The sequence below is a fragment of the Podarcis muralis genome, chromosome 17 (genome assembly GCF_964188315.1).
Source record: "Podarcis muralis chromosome 17, rPodMur119.hap1.1, whole genome shotgun sequence".
In the NCBI taxonomy this organism is placed as follows: Eukaryota; Metazoa; Chordata; class Lepidosauria; order Squamata; family Lacertidae; genus Podarcis; species Podarcis muralis.
In genome coordinates this window covers 22,679,817-22,700,069 of record NC_135671.1, presented here as the reverse complement: position 1 = coordinate 22,700,069, position 20,253 = coordinate 22,679,817, and the positions used below count along the sequence as shown (strand labels likewise).

General features: G+C 44.9%; 1 protein-coding gene across 1 annotated transcript in view; it reads left to right on the top strand.

The window, feature by feature from the left end:
* Nucleotides 1–12,283: 12,283 nt before the first annotated feature.
* LOC114588050 (atrial natriuretic peptide receptor 1-like) overlaps nucleotides 12,284–20,253 on the top strand; it is a 54,344-nt gene continuing 46,374 nt past the window's right edge. The window contains exons 1-3 of the mRNA XM_077921633.1: nucleotides 12,284–12,622; nucleotides 13,819–13,951; nucleotides 15,928–16,051. Coding sequence (XP_077777759.1) covers nucleotides 12,487–12,622; nucleotides 13,819–13,951; nucleotides 15,928–16,051 — 393 coding nt within the window. The 5' untranslated portion in view covers nucleotides 12,284–12,486. The remainder of the gene's footprint in view (nucleotides 12,623–13,818; nucleotides 13,952–15,927; nucleotides 16,052–20,253) is intronic.

The window sequence follows — 20,253 nt, the reverse complement described above, 5'->3', positions numbered from 1 at the left end:
ATGATATATATGTGTGTGTGTGTGTGCCAAGATGCTATTATGGCCACTAGCATCCACCATCTGAGGAAGCCAGAGGTATAATCATGGTTCTAGAATACATTCCAGTTGGGCAAAAAAACAGGAGAGGATGTAAAACAAGGCCAGTGAGTGTTGCAGAATTCCGGGGGGTGGGGGGGGAGTCTGAATTTCCCCTACCGCTAAGCTAGACGCATTGCAGCCATTTTGGACATTGGCCATGAAATTATGGTAACATCGGGTCTGATCCTAAAAGGCTGATAAATCTAGAGAGAGAGAAGAGTTTTCACAAGGGCTGGTCAACTTTTTATACGTATAGACAGCAAAATAGGTGTTTCCTTGTACTGGAAACAACTAGTTGGAGATTGTTATTGTTATTAGGGACGCGGGTGGCGCTGTGGTCTAAACCACTGAGCCTCTTAGGCTTCCCGATTGGAAGGTTGGTGGTTTGAATCCCTGTGACAGGGTGTGCTTTCGTTGCTCTGTCCCAGCTCCTGCCAACCTAGCAGTTCAAAAGCACACCAGTGCAATTAGATAAATAGGTACCACTATAGTGGGAAGGTAAACGGTGTTTCCGTGTGCTCTGGTTTCTGTCACGGTGTCCCATTGTGCCAGAAGCGGTTTAGTCATGCTGGCCACATGACCTGGAAAGCTGTCTATGGACAAACACTGGCTCCCTTGACCTGAAAGCAAGATGAGCATTGCAACCCCATAGTTGCCTTTGCCTGGACATAACCGTCCAGGGGTCCTTTACCTTTTCACCTTTACCTGCCCTCCCCCTCCCCTGAGGCTCTTGGGAAGATTACAGCAAAATTGAAAACTCACAATCACAGAAATGAGGCAGGTCCTATAACAAGCATCTCCAGTGTCAAAAGTCAGAGCAACGAGGTAGCATTCCCTGAAAGCTGTATAATGAAGGTATACTGCTCTCCTTTAGTACAATCAGCTCAGTACGTTCTCAGAGCCCAGGGCACTCCTTGGCAATTTTGCCTCAGGACAGCAATTAGGAAGAGGAAGAACTGCAAGTAATGGACTCCAGGAGAAAATTGTGAACGGGAAACCTGATTTAACCTCCAGGCAGTGTGCCGACGAGCACCTCTCATTAGGGATGCCAAACTCCTCATGGGAGGCACAATTTTGTACCGTGTCTTCATATGATAAGATATGTAGGTAATGAAGCCTGGGGGTTTTAAGCACAACCTTGACAAAATAGCAACAACTGCAAAGTGTCAAAACAAGGCAAACCTATTGATCTCTCCAGATATAATCATGCCACCTGGGTCATTTAATTAAGAGTTTTTTAATTGTCTTGTAGCCTAAACATTACAGATATATACTGAATCATTGGTGCAGTTTTCTAGGGTCCTTTTGAAAGTTTAATCTTGTCCTTCACAAAAATGAAACGAAACCTGTTCTAACCTTAAACTATCCTTACACATGTCTACTCATAAATTAATCACAATGAGCTCAATGGAGTTTAAACCATGTTAAGAAAAGGTTTGTAGCCTAAATTATTCTTTTGCAAGATTTTTTTTTTGGGGGGGGGCTGGCTAAGTGCCCATCATCCCCGATCCTTTGCGTAAAGCATGTACTATTTGTTGGTGGTGAAAAGTATATACAAAGGAGAATATCTGGATGCCAAAATCTGAGTTTGGGGCACGTACTCTTTGGTGAGAGAACCCCAGGTGAAATAAAGCCTCGTTTAACCCCAACATAAGGACCCCCCCTCTCTCTTTCTCCCCCAGGATTTGAAGGCTGGTGTACAGAAGTAGGAGCAGAAGGCCAAAGCAGGTTGGTGAGATGGTTCAGAGCCTTCTACCCTTCTGAAACCAAGTGTCCCTTGTTAGTTTCTGTTTGCCACTGTGCAGCTGCTTAGAGTCACAAGACTCTGTTTACATTCCAGAGACATTCCAGAGACATTCCAGACATTCCAGTCTCAAGGGAGAAGGGAGACGGGAGACGGATGTGACGTTACTGGTTTCCTGTTCCTTTGTTCCTTTGTTTCAGTTGCTCTCTGCTTTCACAGAGAGAGGATGTGTTTTCTGTCTGCATAGTAAGAAATAAAGCATAGCGATATAGCCATAAATCTCATCACTTCCACGTGCTGCTTTGATTCTCTGCTGAATGGGAATGTGCCTCAAAGGCTCAGGTTGTTAATCACGTTGGAGGGCGATTCTGGAGGAATCGGCCAGAGGAGGATGAGCTTTATCAGCTCGGCCGAGCGCAGGTTCCGACATCCCTGTGCCCAACAAGCCAGCTCTGAAGCTTACCATGCACTGAACTGGCATTAGGGAAAATGCAGGAGCATTTAACAAAAAGCACATGCCAACTATCTTCCAGTCACAATAATCTTTGACATGATATTCTGTGATTCTGAACTGATACTGGGGCCAGGGGTTGTTTTTCCTTTCCTTCTTTTTCGTTTCTTAGTATGTGTCTTGTACGTCTTCTGCAATTACTGTATACCGTATACAGTGGTACCTCGGAAGTCAAACAGAATCCATTCCAGAAGTCCGTTCAACTTCCAAAATGTTCAGGAACCAAGGCACAGCTTCTGATTGGCTGCAGGAAGCTCAGGAAGCCAATCAGAACCCCTCCGGATGTTCAGGTTCCAAAGAACATTTGCAAACCGGAACACTCACTTCTGGGTTTGGGAGCCAAAACATTCATCTTGCAAGGTGTTCCTGATTTAAGGTATGACTGTACTAAACACACACACAACACACACTCCCTCCCTCTCTCTTTAGGGTGTTGTTGTTGTTTGTTTAGTCATTTAGTCGTGTCCGATTCTTTGTGACCCCATGGACCAGAGCACGCCAGGCACTCCTGTCTTCCACTGCCTCCCGCAGTTTGGTTGGTCAAACTCATGCTGGTAGCTTCAAAAACACTGTCCAACCATCTCGTCCTCTGTCGTCCCCTTCTCCTTGCACCCTCCATCTTTCCCAACATCAGGGTCTTTTCCAGGGAGTCTTCTCTTCTCATGAGGTGGCCAAAATATTGGAGCCTCAGCTTTAGGATCTGTCCTTCCAGTGAGCACTCAGGGCTGATTTCCTTAAGGGCTGATTTCTCTTTAGGGTAGAAAATTCTAAATGCAGACACTCTGAAGACAGAGATCCCTTTAAGATCACATTCATTTCCCCTGTGTTCCATCTGCTTCTTGGCTACTGTTTATTCCCAGGCTGGGTTTATAGCTTCTGATACAGCACTGATGTTTGGATTTCATTCTTTAAAACAGGATTGTGCTGTTTTGGTCCAGACCACTAGATGGAAGCAAAAGAACAATGCATTTGTCAGACACTCAGCTTTTCCTGAGTTAGGCAGTAAGGCAACAAAGGCAACAAAGATTCCCATATCTGAATGTACAGTGAAGACAGGGCTTGATGTGCAAAGCGAAATTGCTAAAATAAATATTTTATGGCAACACAGTATGTGATGTGAGGGCTGAAAATTCTTGACAAATAGGTTTTGCTAAGCATCCTCTTGACCCAGCAGCTTTTTGTACCCTCGAGTAGCTACAAACTAGGTGATCAGAGGTTGGATTTTTTTAAAAAGCTGGATGAGAACGATAAAGGGTTGGGGTAGAAAGAAGAATGAGTAGGTGATGTGCTTGCATGGTGAGATAACAAGCATCCTGGTCTGCTTAGCCATTTATGTTTTGAGCTTCAGGACCAAAAGAGAAGGGAGGGGATCTTTTTCCAAAACCACAAGCAGCTGTGGGGAAGCTCCAGTTGGAGTAGAGTTGCAGCTTTGGAACAGAGGGGTGTTTGATTTCTCCTTACGCCACTTTCCCAATTTGTCTGTCCCCCGTCCACCATGTTGGTATTTCCTTATGTGTTCTGTGGATTTGGTTTTATTGCATGCATAATTTATTGCTGCAAACTGTGGTCCTGGATTTCTTTTATTTTTTTAAATAACAGTTTTAATAGTCTATTAAATAAATAATCTAGCGAGAGGAGAAGGGGAATAGAAACAGAGAAAAGTTGCTATGTATAAAATCAAGTCCTGGTATCAGAACCTGGTTTAATAGTCCAATATTGAACCATAGTTTCCTGGTTCAGATGTAACAGAAAACTGTGGCATAAACAAGCCTGTCTCAGCACTAGAATTGGCCTGTGGCAGGAGGGAAGGCAGTGGGGAATTCTCAAGCACAATGCTTGTTCTGGCCATAATGAACCACACTGCTGCCAATCTTCCCCTTGAAGAAACGTTTCAGGTATTGGACTGATTCTGTAAAATAAATATGGTAAAGGACCCCATGATGGTTAAGTCCAGTCAAAGATGACTATGGGATGCAGAGTTCAACTCGCTTCAGGCCAAGGGGGCTGCGGTTTGTCCACAGTTTTCCAGGTCATGTGGCCAGCATAACTAAACTGCTACTGGCGCATGGAGGACCGTGAGGAGTGCCAGAGTGCACAGAAATGCCGTTGACCTTCCCGCCGCAGCAGTACCTATTTATCTACTTGCACTGGTATGCTTTTGAACTGCTAGGTTGGCAGGAACTGGGACAAAGAAATGAGAGCTCATCCTGTCATGGGGATTCAAACCACCAACCTTCTGATCAGCAAGTCCAAGAGCCTCAGTGGTTTAGACCGGGCATGTCCAAAGTGTTTTGGGGGCCTAATTTGGCCCTTGCGGTAGTTTATTTCCTGGGGTAAAATCCTAAAAAAACCTCAAGAATTTCAACCCTAATAAAAGCTCAACAACTTCAACAGTAAAAAAAGCTCAACAACTTCAATCAACAACTTCAGTCAAAGGTCAACAACTTTGGTCAGCCCTCATGGCCCTTCACTTCATCAAATCTAGCCCTCTTTGAAAAAAGTTTGGACACCACTGTTTTAGGCCATAGTGCCACCCGTGTCCCACTGATTCTGTAGCTCCTTCCAGTCAGTAATCACATGCACCTGAGTGTATATGCTCAATATCTACAAGGTCACTGTTGTTATAAAGCATCTCAATTTGTGAGAGGGATACAGTGTTCCAGCCTATGTGAATGTCTGAATAATAAAGTGATTCCTGTAGATACAGAAGCTGGGCATTTCTGGTCTAAACTCACAGCTATTAGACATCACCAGGGATCTAGATACCTGCTTGCAAAAACACCAAATTAGTTTTTTTTATCATTTATTTAGTTTTCAGTTTAGAGTTTTACAGTCAATTATCCAACAACCAACATAAAAACAAGATTCCAAAGGATCTCCCGAACTTCCCTCCTTCCCTTTGTGTGTCCCATTGTTAACCATTTCCTCCTGCATCTTTTATAATAATCCAAATCTTTTACATCTCCATTATATCCAAAATTCAACATTAAACTACAAGTGTTATTCCAATCCTACTAATGATTTTGGCTGTTTACAATGGTTCTTAAGATAAATTATAAATCTTCCCCATTCCTTATTTAAAAAATGGCCTTCCTGATTTCTGATTCTTCTGGTCATTTTTTTTCCATTTCGGCATAATCCATCAACTTAATCTGCCTGGATTCTGATTCTCCAAGCCTGTTTCCTGTCTCCCATTTTGATAAATGAATTTGAGATGATCAGGAGGTGCCACTTTGTGCTGATGCACATCAAAGGGTGATGATGAATGCAATGTGCCTAGCATCTCTCCAAGGCTACATTCTGCCCTTGCTTTGGCCTAGAAAACTTAAGTGTCCTCAGACCTGTGTTTGAGCAGCAGCTGTAGCCAAAGTTCTAGGGAAGTAGAACTAGGTGGAATTTCACTGTAGCATTGAAATGAGACTTACTGGGGTGCACAAAGGAGCTATCATCCTCATGGCCACCACTTAAGTAATTTGAAGCAGCTAGCACAAGGGGCGCGGGTGGCGCTGTGGTCTAAACCACTGAGCCTCTTGGGCTTGCCTATCAGAAGGTTGGCGGTTCGAATCTGCGTGATGGGGTGAGCTCCCGTTGCTCTGTCCCAGCTCCTGCCAACCTAGCAGTTCGAAAGCATGCCAGTGCAAGTAGATAAATAGGTACCGCTCTGGCAGGAAGGTAAACGGCATTTCCGTGCACTGCTCTGGTTTCACCAGAAGCGGCTTAGCCATGCTGGCCACATGACCCGGAAAAACTGTATGCGGACAAACGCCGGTTCACTCGGCCTGTAAAGCGAGATGCGTGCCACAACACCACAGTCACCTTCAACTAGACTTAACTGCCAGCGGTCCTTTACCTTCCTCTTTTTAGCACAAGGATGGTGGGTATCTTGTGAATGAACGCTGCATAAGCTGGAGCAGAAACACAATGGCATTTTAACTAGAGATGCTCAAGGAAATCGTTCTTTGCCAGTTGCTCTGCAAACTCACCTGATCTGCATCTTCAGAACGAATGTGCCATTATCCATCAGATTTCTCGCCTCTCCAAATGTTGTGATGCAGTTCACAGCTCTGAAAACACGCCCAAATACTTCAGTTATTTAGTGAATTTATATACTGCCCTATACCCATTGTATATTTTAGGATAAAATCATTTAGAAATACATGTTCCGAAAGAAAATGTTTGTGCTTTTTATGCATTTAATTACATATTTCCATGTGGCTTTTTAAAATATATATATATGTATAATTGCAGATTAATGCAGAAACAGGGCAGAACTGACTTACGAATGAACAAATGCAAAACTGACACAGACAGAAATAGACTGATCCAGCCATCTCTAATTTCAGTCATATCTGGCATTTTAACCAAGCCCTAAATTAGTCCCAGGGGCTTAAACTGGCATAACTCTATTTGCTAATTAGTATCTGTCCTAGAGCCTGAAAATTGCTAGTCTCTTAATATATGAGTGGGAATAGAAATGTTGTTGACTCTACTTCGGAGTTTCATTTTTGTATTTTGCATCTCTCTCTCTCTCTCTCTCTCTCTCTCTCTCTCTCTCTCTCTCTCTCTTTCTCCCTGCTTTAAACTTATTGCTTTTACTTGTTGGCAATTTATTGCATTGTTAAGTCGCTCTGAGATTTCTTTTTGGCATCAAGCAACCCAAAAAACGAACAACAACAACAACGGTGTATGACCCCTAATTTCCTCACCTAATTTCCTCACCTTGTTACAGCAAGAAACACTATTTCAAGGAAATCAAAAGGGGGAAGCCTGTGGATTAAGAGTTATGGGCAGTGTGCATGTGTGTGGCTCACCTTATCATTAATCTTCCCTCCGGCAATTAGCAGGAAACTGTGTGTTTGTGTGTGTGATCACAGGGGGGAAGAACCCTAGGCAAGCCTCTGTGTTTCCTTGCATGAGTCATGTACTTGGGACACTTTCCATAATGTTGTCACTGCATGCAAGGAGCTCTACTGCGTGGTGATGGGGGGCCGGGAGGAGGAGATGGAGCCCTGGCAACTGTAGAGCACCTGTACGAGGAAACACAATTCATTCAGCGCCAGACATCTGCTTGCCTCGATACCTGTTTAGAGAGACTATGAGTGCAATCACATCCTTCGGCCCTGAGCTCCAAATCATTCTCAATTTACTGGTAGGTAAACATTATTTTAGATCTTGTTACAGGTCGCTGAGGATAATTGCAAAAGCAGAAGGTTTATTGCGGCCGAGACACACAATGTGCATCTGTAATATGGATAATGTACCAATTACAAACTTTATCCAGGTTGTACAAGCCGCTTTGCAAGTGGAAAGGTGAAACAGAAGCAACTATGAGAATGACAGCAGTAAAAATGATTTATGGGTGCGAGCCAGCTGAAACCCTGATAAGTCTCGCTGGCTGCGATGAGAGTTAAGCATTCAACGAATTCTCTCCATCTGAAATAAATAGGCCTGGAGGGGTAAGGGAGGGACGTAATTTTTGTTGGATTGCAGTACAGGTGATAGTAAAGAAGGGCTTTCTTACATTAAAAAGGTTGCTTAATAGATAGATTTTAAAAATAGTCAATTTAAAAAATGAAACAGCAATAAGCTAATAAATCGTGAACAAACCCAAAGTATCTCTAGGTCTGTTTGTATGGGGGGGTGATAGTGGCAGTGACAGTCTCAGTAGATAACAGAAAACTGTTACCCATATATAATTTGGGTCCTTCCATTGAAGTGAAAAATCTCTTTTATTCGTTTGTGTGTGTGTGTGTGTGTGTGTGTGTGTGTAATATAAAGTACAAAATTGCAAGTGCACAGAGTAAAATAGAACACACAAAAAAGAAGCAAGAAGAAATAGTACCCATGTAGAAAACAAAGCAGAATAAAAGGGGAGTGGTATTGTAGTTAACCAGACCTTATCCTAGGGCGGCCATATCCTGGATTTGTCTGAAAATAGCATCCTGAGAATCGGTAAAAATTTCTGTGGAAACCCAGGCTTATGGCAAGTATGGCATTGTTGTTGCAAATTACCTTTAAAAAACAAAAAAGCTCAAAAACTTTGGAGATTTTGCACACACACACACACACACACACACACACACACACAAAGCTTTTGTCTGGATTTTCCTTTCTGAAATATGGCAGCCGTACTTAACCTAATATGGTGTTTCTAACAATGAATTCCAAATATCGTTAAATTTGTCCATGGCAAGTCTACATTTGAACACAACTTGTTCATGTGCAGTGAGTTTGTACATATTTTCAATGTTTCTTATTCTTTACACATCTTCTTCTACATTTTCACAACTTCATTTCCTCCCCTCACATTAGAGAATCCTCTAATAATGTCCCCTTCAACTTTCAATGCTCTTCTGCAGCATACAAATTCTCATGTCTGAAGAGAGGAACAGATCCTGGGAGTCTACCATTCTTAATATTCAGACATATTTGTAGAACAACCTTACGCTGTGTGAAATGGAGGTGGCGTTTAATTAAGGGCAAAGGCAGAAAAACCCATAGCCTATTTACAGAAAAGGTAGCTGTATTGCGTGACAGATGAGAAAAATACAAGTTTAACAGTGGGTGGGCTGAGCAAAGAGCTCTTTTCTTGGGGAAAAAAAAGAAATTCTTTGGCTGAAATTCTGTTAATATTTGTTGCACTTGGTTCATTCATCGACATGATGAACTCAAGGCAGTTAACGCCAGTGTTATGCATTCAAGGGCCATGTTGATATCTTTGCACGGAGGTCCATAGGGTGTCAGGGACTAGCAAGACTCCAAAGAGGGTGGGATGGAGGCAGGGGACCTGGGGAGTGACCCAAGAGACCAGTGATTTATGGGGTTTGGTGCCACCCACAAAGCAAATCAGTCTCTTAAGCTTAAGCCAAGAAAGGGTATTCTCTATAAGATTGAATATCAATATACGTATCAAGACTTTGAGATTGAAGAAGCCCGGAAAACTATCTTGGGAGTGTGCTACCTGCAAGCCCCAGTTAAAGGGCCCCATTGGGGGTGAACAGCAGCCTTTGGATTACAGTGGTACCTCGGGTTAAGTACTTAATTCGTTCCGGAGGTCCGTTCTTAACCTGAAACTGTTCTTAACCTGAAGCACCACTTTAGCTAATGCGGCCTCCCGCTGCTGCCGTGTCTCCACTGCACGATTTCTGTTCTCATCCTGAAGCAAAGTTCTTAACCCGAGGTACTATTTCTGGGTTAGCGGAGTCTGTAACCTGAAGCGTATGTAACCTGAAGCATATGTAACCCGAGGTACCACTGTACTTGGAGTGCCAGGGCAAAACAGATGCAAAACACTGGCACCCTGTCTATTAACATCAATCTACAACTCCACTAGGATCTCTCGGTATTGTGAATATCACCGAACTTACCTTTTGTTGATATCTTCATGAACTTATCTAAAAGACTGAGTTAAGCATTTGAAAAATCTACTGAAACCAGACATTATAAGTTCATTTTAGGCTGGGTAGTTTGCAAGTCTTTGTGGCTTTGTTTAACGTTTTGTATTTTTCTCAGAAGGTTGATAAAGTATGTATAATTATTGTTCTGTGTATATTAATCACCAACGTGTTGCATGAATCACACTACCCACAAAGCAGGAGCCAGGGCAGTGAGAGGAGGAAGAGTCAGGGGAGTCCAAGACGGAAGAGAGGCACACAGGATGTGGCAGATGAAGAAGAAGCTGTGTGGACGACAGACGAGTCAGTAGACTCTCCACCTTCCCCTGCCCTGCTGTCTCCTAGAATTAGTAGGAGCTTGAAGCGGGAAGTGCAGTGACTACCTCCGTGCAGGAGAGGTTGCAGGCATGCAACTCACCAGGGGAGGTTATAGAAGCCTGCAGTGAGGGCTCACTGTTGCTGCAACCACCTTGCAGGGTGCAAATTCAAGGGGACAGCTGCCAAGTGGCTAGATGCATGTGCATCCAGAACACCGTGGGAGTTGCTGTTCATACTTCTTTGGTCCATAAAGACTTAACTCTCAGATGCGTGCCTTCCTTAGCTGGGGAGGTCCAGGGCACAGAGTATGCATGGGTGCTTAAGACACTCTGGGTGCTGATCTAGTCTTGCCTGTCGGGCTTCAGGGACTCAGCTCCACCACACCACACCACACCACACCACACCACACCACACCACCCCCGGCAGTAGATAAAAAGAACAAAGTGAAGGAGTTAGAGATTTTAATGATCACAGTGAGAAAACAAAGAACCTCTTTCCTAGGAATGGCGGTGCTCCCAATTAAGGATCCCACCCACTTCCCCCCTTGTCATCCACATCACTTCTGTGTCTTGCAACCTGATCTCACAACCACCGTGCTTTCTGAGCTGCCACATTATCTGCTCTCCTTGACCTTGTGTGCTGGTCCTGAGGGCTAACCGAGAGACGAGGTCCGAGTCTGGTCGGTGCAGTATGGAGGCAGTCCATAAAAGTTGAAGCTGGATGCAGGGCAGGTAGTCGGGTGAGGTCAGGAGCTTCAGCAGGATAGCAGGACAGGGTTCAGGCAGGAACTGACAACCAACGAAGTTGCTCCCACAACTTGGGACTGATGCTGGCTGGCTTTTATCTGCCCCGAGGCACAGGGCAGCCCCGATCTTCAGGTGACTCGCCTCTCCTGGCCTGGAGGCCAGCACTCCTCCTGCGGGAACTTAGTTCCCTCCGCCTCTCTGCCCTGAGCCTTTGCAGCTCAGGAGAAGCTGGAGGGTTGCCGGACCCAGAGGCAACCTCAGCTTCCCCTGACGGGGCTGAGAGTGGAGCACCTGCAGGCAATGGGTCCTCCACCCCCTCAGGAGCCAGAGCAGACTCAGCTGGTGCCTGCACCTGAGGATCCAGCACAGGTGAGGACCCTTCAGGCTCATGCCCCAGCCCTGGCTCAGCTGGTTCTGGAGGCAGGGAATCCTGTGCAGGCTAGGATTCCTCAGGTTCAGCATCCGAATCCGAATCCCAGGCCATCACACCTTGGGCTGAGTGGATGAATGCTTTCCAGAGACAGTGAATTTGTTAACTCTCCCTCTCCCAGTGCATCTTCTCCTAGCTGTTCCCCAATCAGTATTTCCCAACTTCTGTCTTCTGAACTATGTCCCTCTGCAAACCACTGTTCCACATCTACAATATACTGTCTCACTGCTCCTGGGAAGATTCAGGATCCTGCTCAGGAGCATTGCCCAACCTCTTGTGCTGGTTGTTCTTTGTCTCTCACATTCAGCTCAGTGCTCCCCCAAAAAAGTAGAGGAGGAAGACTGTGGAGAGATTCATTCAGTATCCCCCGCACACAACATCAACACAAATAGATGGAATCAGAGGTGAATGGGTTGCTACTGCTCTAAGACCATATCTCCACAGGATCTTCTCACATTCGCAGTTTGGCACTTGGATGTGAACCGGAAATAAGGGCATCAACAACAGCAGCAGAAACTTTGTTGTTGTAAAAATCACATTGTGTTTTTTGTCTGCCTTTCTCCTGTGTGAAGTATTTGCCCACTATTCACCCCATGGTTCTCTCCCCGTCTACCTTGTTGCTAACAGGGAATTAGCCTGGCTTGTACCTGAAGACCATGTAGCTTGTGGAGATAAGTTGAGCTGAATGTCAGGAACTGGGCATAGGAGGAATGGTGGAGACCACCTCCCCATCCGGACCCTTCCAGGGAGGAGGAAGAGGAAGACAGTATAGATTTACAACAGGGGTTTGAGGGAGGTCGCAGCTCAGAGGCAGATGAGGGGGAAAGCTGGGAAATCATGAGAAAGCCAGAACAACACCTGGCTGACACATTGTCATTAGAGAGCATTCCAGACCCCCCCCCCATCTCCCAGAAACCAGTGAGCCTTAAAAGTAGGAGAGCAAAGAGCTCAAAGGCAGAGGGCATGTAACAGCACCCATAGAGGAGACAATGAGAATGACGAAAGAATAAGTGGGAAAGACAGGGGCTGGAGATTCACTTGGGACAATGCCTTTATCAAAGAGTCTGGGTTCTATAGCCTCTCTTTGTAAAGATTGAAATAAAAAAAGACAGTAAGAAACTTTTCCTTGTCTTTATACTTTCCTGGGCAACCAGCCAGGAGCCACTGACAGCATCCTGACACTGAATCTCTAAAGACAGCTGATTATCTGTGTCTTTAGTGGATTCATTTCCCAGAACAGCAAATAGGAAATTGAAAGAAGTCCCATGTCTTTATGTATGGCTCTCTGTCTTTTTCTGTGGCAGGTTGTTTTCGTGGATGGGTGGCATGATTTGGATAACACCGATTATGACTGTTGGCCCCTGGAGAAACCAGATGAGTATAACATGCTGGATTGTGGTGGTGAGTTCACCTCTTGTTTTCACAGGATATAGCCTCTTGGTAATGCAGTAGACTGGAAAGAAATGGAAGTAATCAAGAGGATTCCTAATGCATCTCCAAACTTGTACCTGACTGCAAATCCATGAGTCAGCAGTAACATCTATTTCCAGGCAATTTAAATGGAGGAAAGTAACTCACAAGAACGTCAGGGGGGAAAATGTTTGCCTGGAGTTGAAGTATTCAAAGGAAAATTCAGCCAGGGTGATCCGAACACAAAGAAAAAATTTACAGCAGGGGTCTCCAAGTTTCCCTTGCCTCGGGCCGGTGTCTCAAGCAATGATCGGCAGGCCGGAGGCCGGGGGAGCGCGCACCCTTATGCGCATGCACATGCGATTTCCAGTGCACCTCCAGGTCGGAGGAGCCTGTGCGCATGCGCACAAGCTATTTCCGGTGTGCCTCCAACCCGGAAGTGGGTCCCCGTGCTGTGCTGAGCCAGTAAGACTGGGCGGTGGGAGGCAGCGGGGGTCACCGCAGGCCGGATAAACAAGTCCCTTGGGCCTTATCTGGCCCCCGGGCCGTAGGTTGGTGACCCCTGATTTACAGCATGGTTACGATCTATTCATTACAGTGATACCTCGGGTTACATACGCTTCAGGTTACAGACTCTGCTAACCGAGAAATAGTGCTTCAGGTTAAGAACTCTGCTTCAGGATGAGAACAGAAATCGGGCTCCGGCGGCGTGGCAGCAGCAGGAGGCCCCATTAGCTAAATTGGTGCTTCAGGTTAAGAACAGTTTCAGGTTAAGTACGGACCTCCGGAACGAATTAAGTACTTAACCTGAGGTACCGCTGTATGTGTAACTAAATGTACAGGAGCTTGCAGGTGAAATGTCTTTTGTCTTGAAGCCATTGGACAAAATCAGACCAGCTCCATGCCAACTCCCAGAAGCCCCAACCAGAACAGCCACTGAACAGGGATGACGGGAGTTTTGGCCAGAAAATTCTGGAAGACCGTTGGTGCCGTATCCGAGCTCTGGAGCAACAGATTAAAAAAGAATAATAATGTTCCATCATCTATGTGACAGACCTTCAAATCCTGCCTTATTAGTTACATGCACAAAACAATCTGTTTAGGCCAATATCATTTGCATAGTGCTGTTGTTTGGTTGGTTGGTTGGTTTTGGCTGTGAAGTGTTGAGCTGGCTTTTATCTCTTCAGGCCTGGAGATGGCTTGGGTCCAGAGGCCCCCAGAAAAGGTCATAAGCGGGGAATCCTTTGATGTAATCTACGCAGTCATTGCTTCCGACAACTTTTACCACTATTCTGTGGAAAATGGGATCCTTTCCCACAGGTGAGTCATTGAATGCAAGGTGGTCCTAGCTGTACTCCTTTGACAAGGTTTGACAAGCATCGATAAACCTGTACAGCAAAACAGCCTTGACACACCTGCAATTCTTTCATACAAGTACAGCAAACTCTGATTGTTGCAGACTATACCAGAAAACTATTAACATCTGCCCTTTTTGTAAATGCAACCACCCAGCGAGACATCTGGGTCACTGGGGGACACAGTATGTTTTCATTATAGTTCACATACATGAGGGAACAAAAGCACATCTCTGAAAATTTATCTTCTTGAACTTCACCTGTAGCTGAACATAAGTACTAATAAGCTTTTCTCCAATATTCTGCCGTAGCAGGTGTTGGAAAGAGAAGCTCCCCTCAGATTAATTCAGGAGTCTCCCCCCCACAAAGATATATAAAAACAGAAGTTATTGAATTATTATTTTTCACCTCCAAATAAAGGATTGGGCAATATCACAATCTGGTGTGAATTAGATTGGAATGACATTTCCCCCCAAATTTAAAACTTAAATCACAGTGTTGTTGTTTTGAACTTGATTAAAATTGGAGAGACTCTTCCTTGTCATGATCAAAGATATATTGTCTTAATCTCCTTTCACCATGATAGGTAGGCATCCTTCTTATCCCTGAAAGAACATCTGGTTGATATTGCTTCCTAGCATGCCTCTTTTGGCCAGTAAGTCAGGGCTGAGCCAAGAGACATGGGGCCGAGGTCTCAGGTAGCCACTGGCTTTCGCACCTCCTGAATATTCCACTACAGTTCTCAGCACGAAATAATTAAATATCAAAATCCTATAGGAATGTGGATTTGGAGAGAGGATATATTTTAAATGGTATTTAAATAATATGAAGATTTATTTATTTTTGCCCAAGAAATCACAGGATTGATGCAGAAACGGCGGGTTTATGGGTGAAGCTGTGTGAAAGTGCCAGAGACCAGATTTGACTGCTCTTGATTTGCTTGTCTTTAGGGGGATTTGGAAATTATGGTCTTCCTTACTATACTAACACCAAGATGCAGGGCTGGCCCAGGACGTTGTGCTGCTTCTGGCAAAACAAAAAATGCCTACCACTGTGCCTGGCTGCCTCTGCCCACCTCTGCCGCTGCCCCCCTGCCACAGCTTGCTGCCTGGCCACTTCCTCTTCCACCACCCACCGCCTCCTTCGCAGTGGGCACAAAGGAGGAAATTGTAGGTGATGGCAAAGGGTGTGGGCAGGTGTGGAGGAGGCAGCCACAGTGGTGAGTTGTGGCATGGGAGACCGCCACCTGAGGTGACCTCCTCCCCTTGCCTCATGAGTGGGCCGGCCCTACCAAGATGTCTACATGTCGAATCCTCCAGAAAAACAATCTCTCAAAGGACCTGTTGATGGCATTTTACCATTGTACCGTGGAGAGTGTATTAACTTATTGTCTGTGTGTGTGGTTTGGGAGCTGCACGGTCAGGGGAAAAACAATGCTGTCCAGGGATGTAAAGACTGTGGAGAGAATAATTGGGTGCATTCTCCCCAGCTTGGATCAAATCTACGCTTCCAGGTGTCATAAGAAAGCTGCAGGGATAGCGCGGGATAGTGTGCACCCCGGAAATGATCTCTTTCAGCTTCTGCCTTCTGGAAGAAGGTACAGGGTTATAAAGACTAGGACTAGCCGCCTGAGAAACAGTTTCTACCCAAATGCGATTTTGGTTTTAAACGCATTGTAAGGAGTCTGTATGGGAGTATATTGTATTTTAAAATGGGGTATCAGAGTTTTTAGGGGGCTAACCAGGTGGGGATAGCTGGGATAGCAGGCTTGTTGGTTTTTGAATGTTTGATGTAGATTTTTTCAATTTCGTTGTTCTGTATGGGACAATGACAATAAAGATTATTGTATCGTATCATATCATATCATATCGTATCGCATCGTATAGAAATTGATTTCAAAGTAAGTTTTGTCTCTGGATTCTTTTTTTCTTTTTGTTTAAGTGATGCAATGGCTGCCAAAACATTCTGTGAGGAACAGGAGTGCCCTTCCAACTGGAAAGATGCAAATGGAGAGAACTGCTGTGTCCATCATGCGAACATTCACTCTTGCCCGTTGGCCTTCATGGTTAGTACAAACATCAAGGCTCTTGCCATGGCCGCATTGCCTAGCCTGGGGAAACTGATAGGCATTAGGTCCCGGGAAACACCGTTTAATGGAGGCATAGAGCAGGGCTATGGCTGAGAGGCACCAGGAACATGCATCTCTAACGAGGAGAACATGCCTAGCACTGTGTTATAAAAGTGGGAGCTGTAAGCCAGGAAGCCCCTCAATTCAAATCTCAGCTCAGCTATGGAAGCAGTGATGACCACCAACTGGGATGGCTTTAAAAGAAGATTGGACACAGGGGTGCCAACTTGAATAATAAAAAATGGGGGGGGGGGACACAAGGTAAGCCCTGCCCATATAATCAATCACAAGACACACCATTTGACTGGCAATGCCCATCAACTTTGGGGCCTTTGCCTCCTCAAATATTTTATTGGGGGGGAGCGCTGAAAGGACATCGGCCTCTAGGAGTTGGCACCTATGACTGGACCTATTATTCATGGCAGGCAGTGCCATCAGTGGTTCCTGTCAGGAGTTCAGCCTACACTCAAGTAGGACCCTGGCAGAGACACATGCCCGACTGGCATGTTCCCTCCCTCCTGGTCGATCGTTCGGGAGCTTCTAAAGCTTTCTTCATCCTAAACATCACAGCGACCAATGCCAACAGATATCGGCACACTTAGGGATCTGCAGAGTCTTTGCAGCTTGCGTGACAGAACCCCAGCAACTCAGCATTTTGGCTAATCTACTTTATTTACATATAAATACACACGGAGCACTGCAACACGGCTCCCTCTCTCTCTAGCATCAGACAGCAAAGAGAAAATGAACAAAGGACAATAATCCCATTTCACGGAACACAGTAACACAAACATCCTGTCTCCATCACATCCCACTCTGTGGAGTCAAAAAATATACCGTCATGTGAAAGACAACAATCTTATGACTGCAATCATAGAGCAGGAATTCTAACAGTTACTAACCACAATGACTATGATCTGCCTCCGCTGTCAGTTCAGTGTGCCCCTGAACACCAGTTTCTGGGAATCACAGGTGCAGAGAGTGCTGTTGCACTCATGTCCTGCTTGCGGGTGTCAAGGCTTCGGGAAAGCTATTCCTCCCCCAGTTGCAGCAAGAGCAGAGAAACAAGGTAGAGTTCTTTTAATGAGTTTTATTCAATCATAACAGCGAGAGACAAGAGAACGCGACAAGCCCTAACAATGGTATCACTCCAACTGAGTCCCTCCACCCTCCTTCCTAGCAACAGCGTCTGCCCTAACTGTGGCCGCTTGTGGTCAAATGTCTCTGATTCCTTTGTTCTTGCACTCTTAACGAACGCCGAGTTCTGGGAGAAGGGGGGTCAGAAATACTCCCCAGTGATGACGTGTCAGCGAGCTGCCCTGCTTCTGTCTCCTCCTTCGCCTCCTTCTTCTAACACTGCCCAACTTTTCTGTTCATCTATCTCTGAGCTGTGACCTTCCTCAAACTCCTGCTGTAAATCAAGGCTACATTCCCCTTCTCTTGCAGCATCAGGAGAAGGGGAGGGTGACCCCCACCATTCCTCCTCCAATCTCACCTTCTTGGGTCCAATCCCTGGCAGTGGGCTTCACAAGAGCATCTTATTGGCCACTGAGAACAGGGTGCTGGACTAGATATAGCAGACTCATCTCATGTTCTTGTGATCTTATGGTTATCTGATCTGAGGGATGTCCCCACTATGCTCTCCATGCTAGACTACTCCCTGCAATAGGGAAATGGTAATATGAGGATCCACTGCACTCTTCTGATCCCTGGCTGCTTTGAGCACTTGAAATGTGCTATATAAATGCAAAGCCCTTTTCTCCGTCTTCTTTAGAAAGAAAAGGGGGAAAGTTATTCTTTGTGAACAGGCTTTTCCAGCTCTCCCTGCTTTTCGTTCTGAGGATGGGAAGGTTTTTTGCGAGTTAACCAAAAGGACACCGTTCTAGCCATTGGTTATTAAAGTTTCATTTTGGTGCAGATATTTTATGCTTCCCTGCTTAGATGGAACTGAATATGAAGGCTAAGAGGAATGTGGCTTTGTGATACAGAACACTCTTATATTGAGATAACTCTGTTCGGCTAAGTACGAGCTATTTATACACCCTGGTGTCTTTTGCACGATTCTTTCCTTTCATACTTTTACCTTTGCTTGCAGGAGCCATCTGCATTTTGGTATAACACAAATGGAGAGAAGTACATGGGGCTATCTGACATTAGCCACCAGAAATAAGCCATCCTTCCCCTACCCCCCACCCCTGCTAAAACCTTAAGTCTTTTGTATTGTATATTTTAGCACAATATAGTGAACATAATCCTTGTTGGTTACAGCTGGCTGGGAAATGAGAATCTTTGAAAATACTTACTCAAAATAGACTTTGTCCCCGCCCCACACAAAAATCTGTGGAAGAGCTGTCAGAACATGTTAAACATCAAAGAAAATAAGCTGCAGAGAATCCTCTGTAAAGGAAGTATATGGGCAAAATCCCCTTCTTATATGCCTTTTACTGAAGGAAATCTAGAGGAGCTACCACCGCAAAGATGGCCATTTACACATCATCAAAAAAGAGAACAAAGGGTAACGCAGATTTGCATGGATTTTTCATCTGCTAAATTAATTTGTAGGTGCAGAGGCAAATTCAGAAATAACCGCTGCATATTATTTAAAAATACAATGCAGCTTATTGTATTGACGAAGACTGAGATGAGGTGGCCTCTGTAACTGCTTAGTCTGCTGTCCAAGTCCCTGTTCTTTCTTCTTCTGGTTCTGTATGTTTAAATTAGACTTCAGGGGCAGATTTAAGGCAGTGCAAGTGGTGTGGTTGCACCAGGTGCACAGCCAAGGAGGATGCCTTTTCAAAGCACTTGCTCAGCTTCAGGAAGGAGGTGTGAGGGCTCTGACAGTGTGATAGAGTCTTTCTGCCTCCTTTCCAAAGCTGGCCAAGTGTCTACTGGACTTTGGAAGGAGGGCTCTAGGATTCTGCCAGAGCCTTTCACCTCCTTCCCAAAGCCTGGCTTAAGCTGGAGCCACGAGGGCAGAGGAGAGGGCATCAAATGGCCTTCCACAGGGTGGCATATTGCCAAGGTCCACCCCTGTAGACTTGGACCAGGCAGCCCTTCAAACAGAGCAGGGGTGGGAAAACTTTGGCCATCCAGATGTTTCTGAACTACAACTCCCATGATCCCTAGCCATTGGGGCTGATGGAGTTGAAGTTCTGCAAGCAAAACAATCTAAGGCTGTCAACGGATGACCCATAGAGAGCTTTCTGGGGGATAAAAGGGTCTCTCACCATTGAGCTAAAATGTCAATGTCATGTTTAAAATGTCAGGGCGGAACAGAAGCTTACCAAAATTTTAGTTCTGACCGTGACATTTTAACTTTTCCATTGAGCCATCCGGAGGGGGGCGGGGGCGGGTTGGATTTTGAATTTGAAACTTTGAAATATTCATGGGCAATTTGAATGGGGAATTCTAAGATAACTTGATTTTGCAACCATGTGGTCTAACTTCAATTCAGTAACCTTTAAAGCCCAAAATGACCTGGGTGTAGGATAGCTTATGTAATAACAACTGTACAGCAGATCCCTATTTCCCACCTTTTCCATATGATTTGCTCATGCTGGGAGACATTGCCATGGCTTATCCAAACTTAGGCTGGTGGTTTTGAGGAGAAGGACTTTCTGTGTAGTGGTACCCACTGTCTAGAACTTCTCCTAAGGGAAGCTTGCTATGTCTCTTCTCCTTTATCCTTCAGGTGGCTAGCTGAAGTGTTTTTATTATAGAGGGCTATGGGGCCAGTTGATGTTTGATATTATTGTACTTTGTTTTAAATCAGGGATAGCCAATATGGTACCCTCTAGAGATATTGAGGACAACAGCTCCCATCATCTCTGTCCATTGGCCATACTGACAGGGGATGATGGGAATTGTAGTCCAAAACATCTGGAGAATACCCCTTGGCTACTCCTCTTATGAAGTATTCTTATGTGTTGGTATGATGTTTTCGTATTTTGTAAACAGCTTTTTGCATTCTGTAAAGTTGAGATATACATCAACTGGCAATACTAAAACTAAAATAATTTAAGCTTTCAAGAGCACTGAAACTCATGGTCCTGGAGGTTAAGTGAGATGCAAAATTGGAAATCACAGAAAATTGCAAATAAAAATGGCAGATACTTAAAACATTTCATCTGACATGCAAG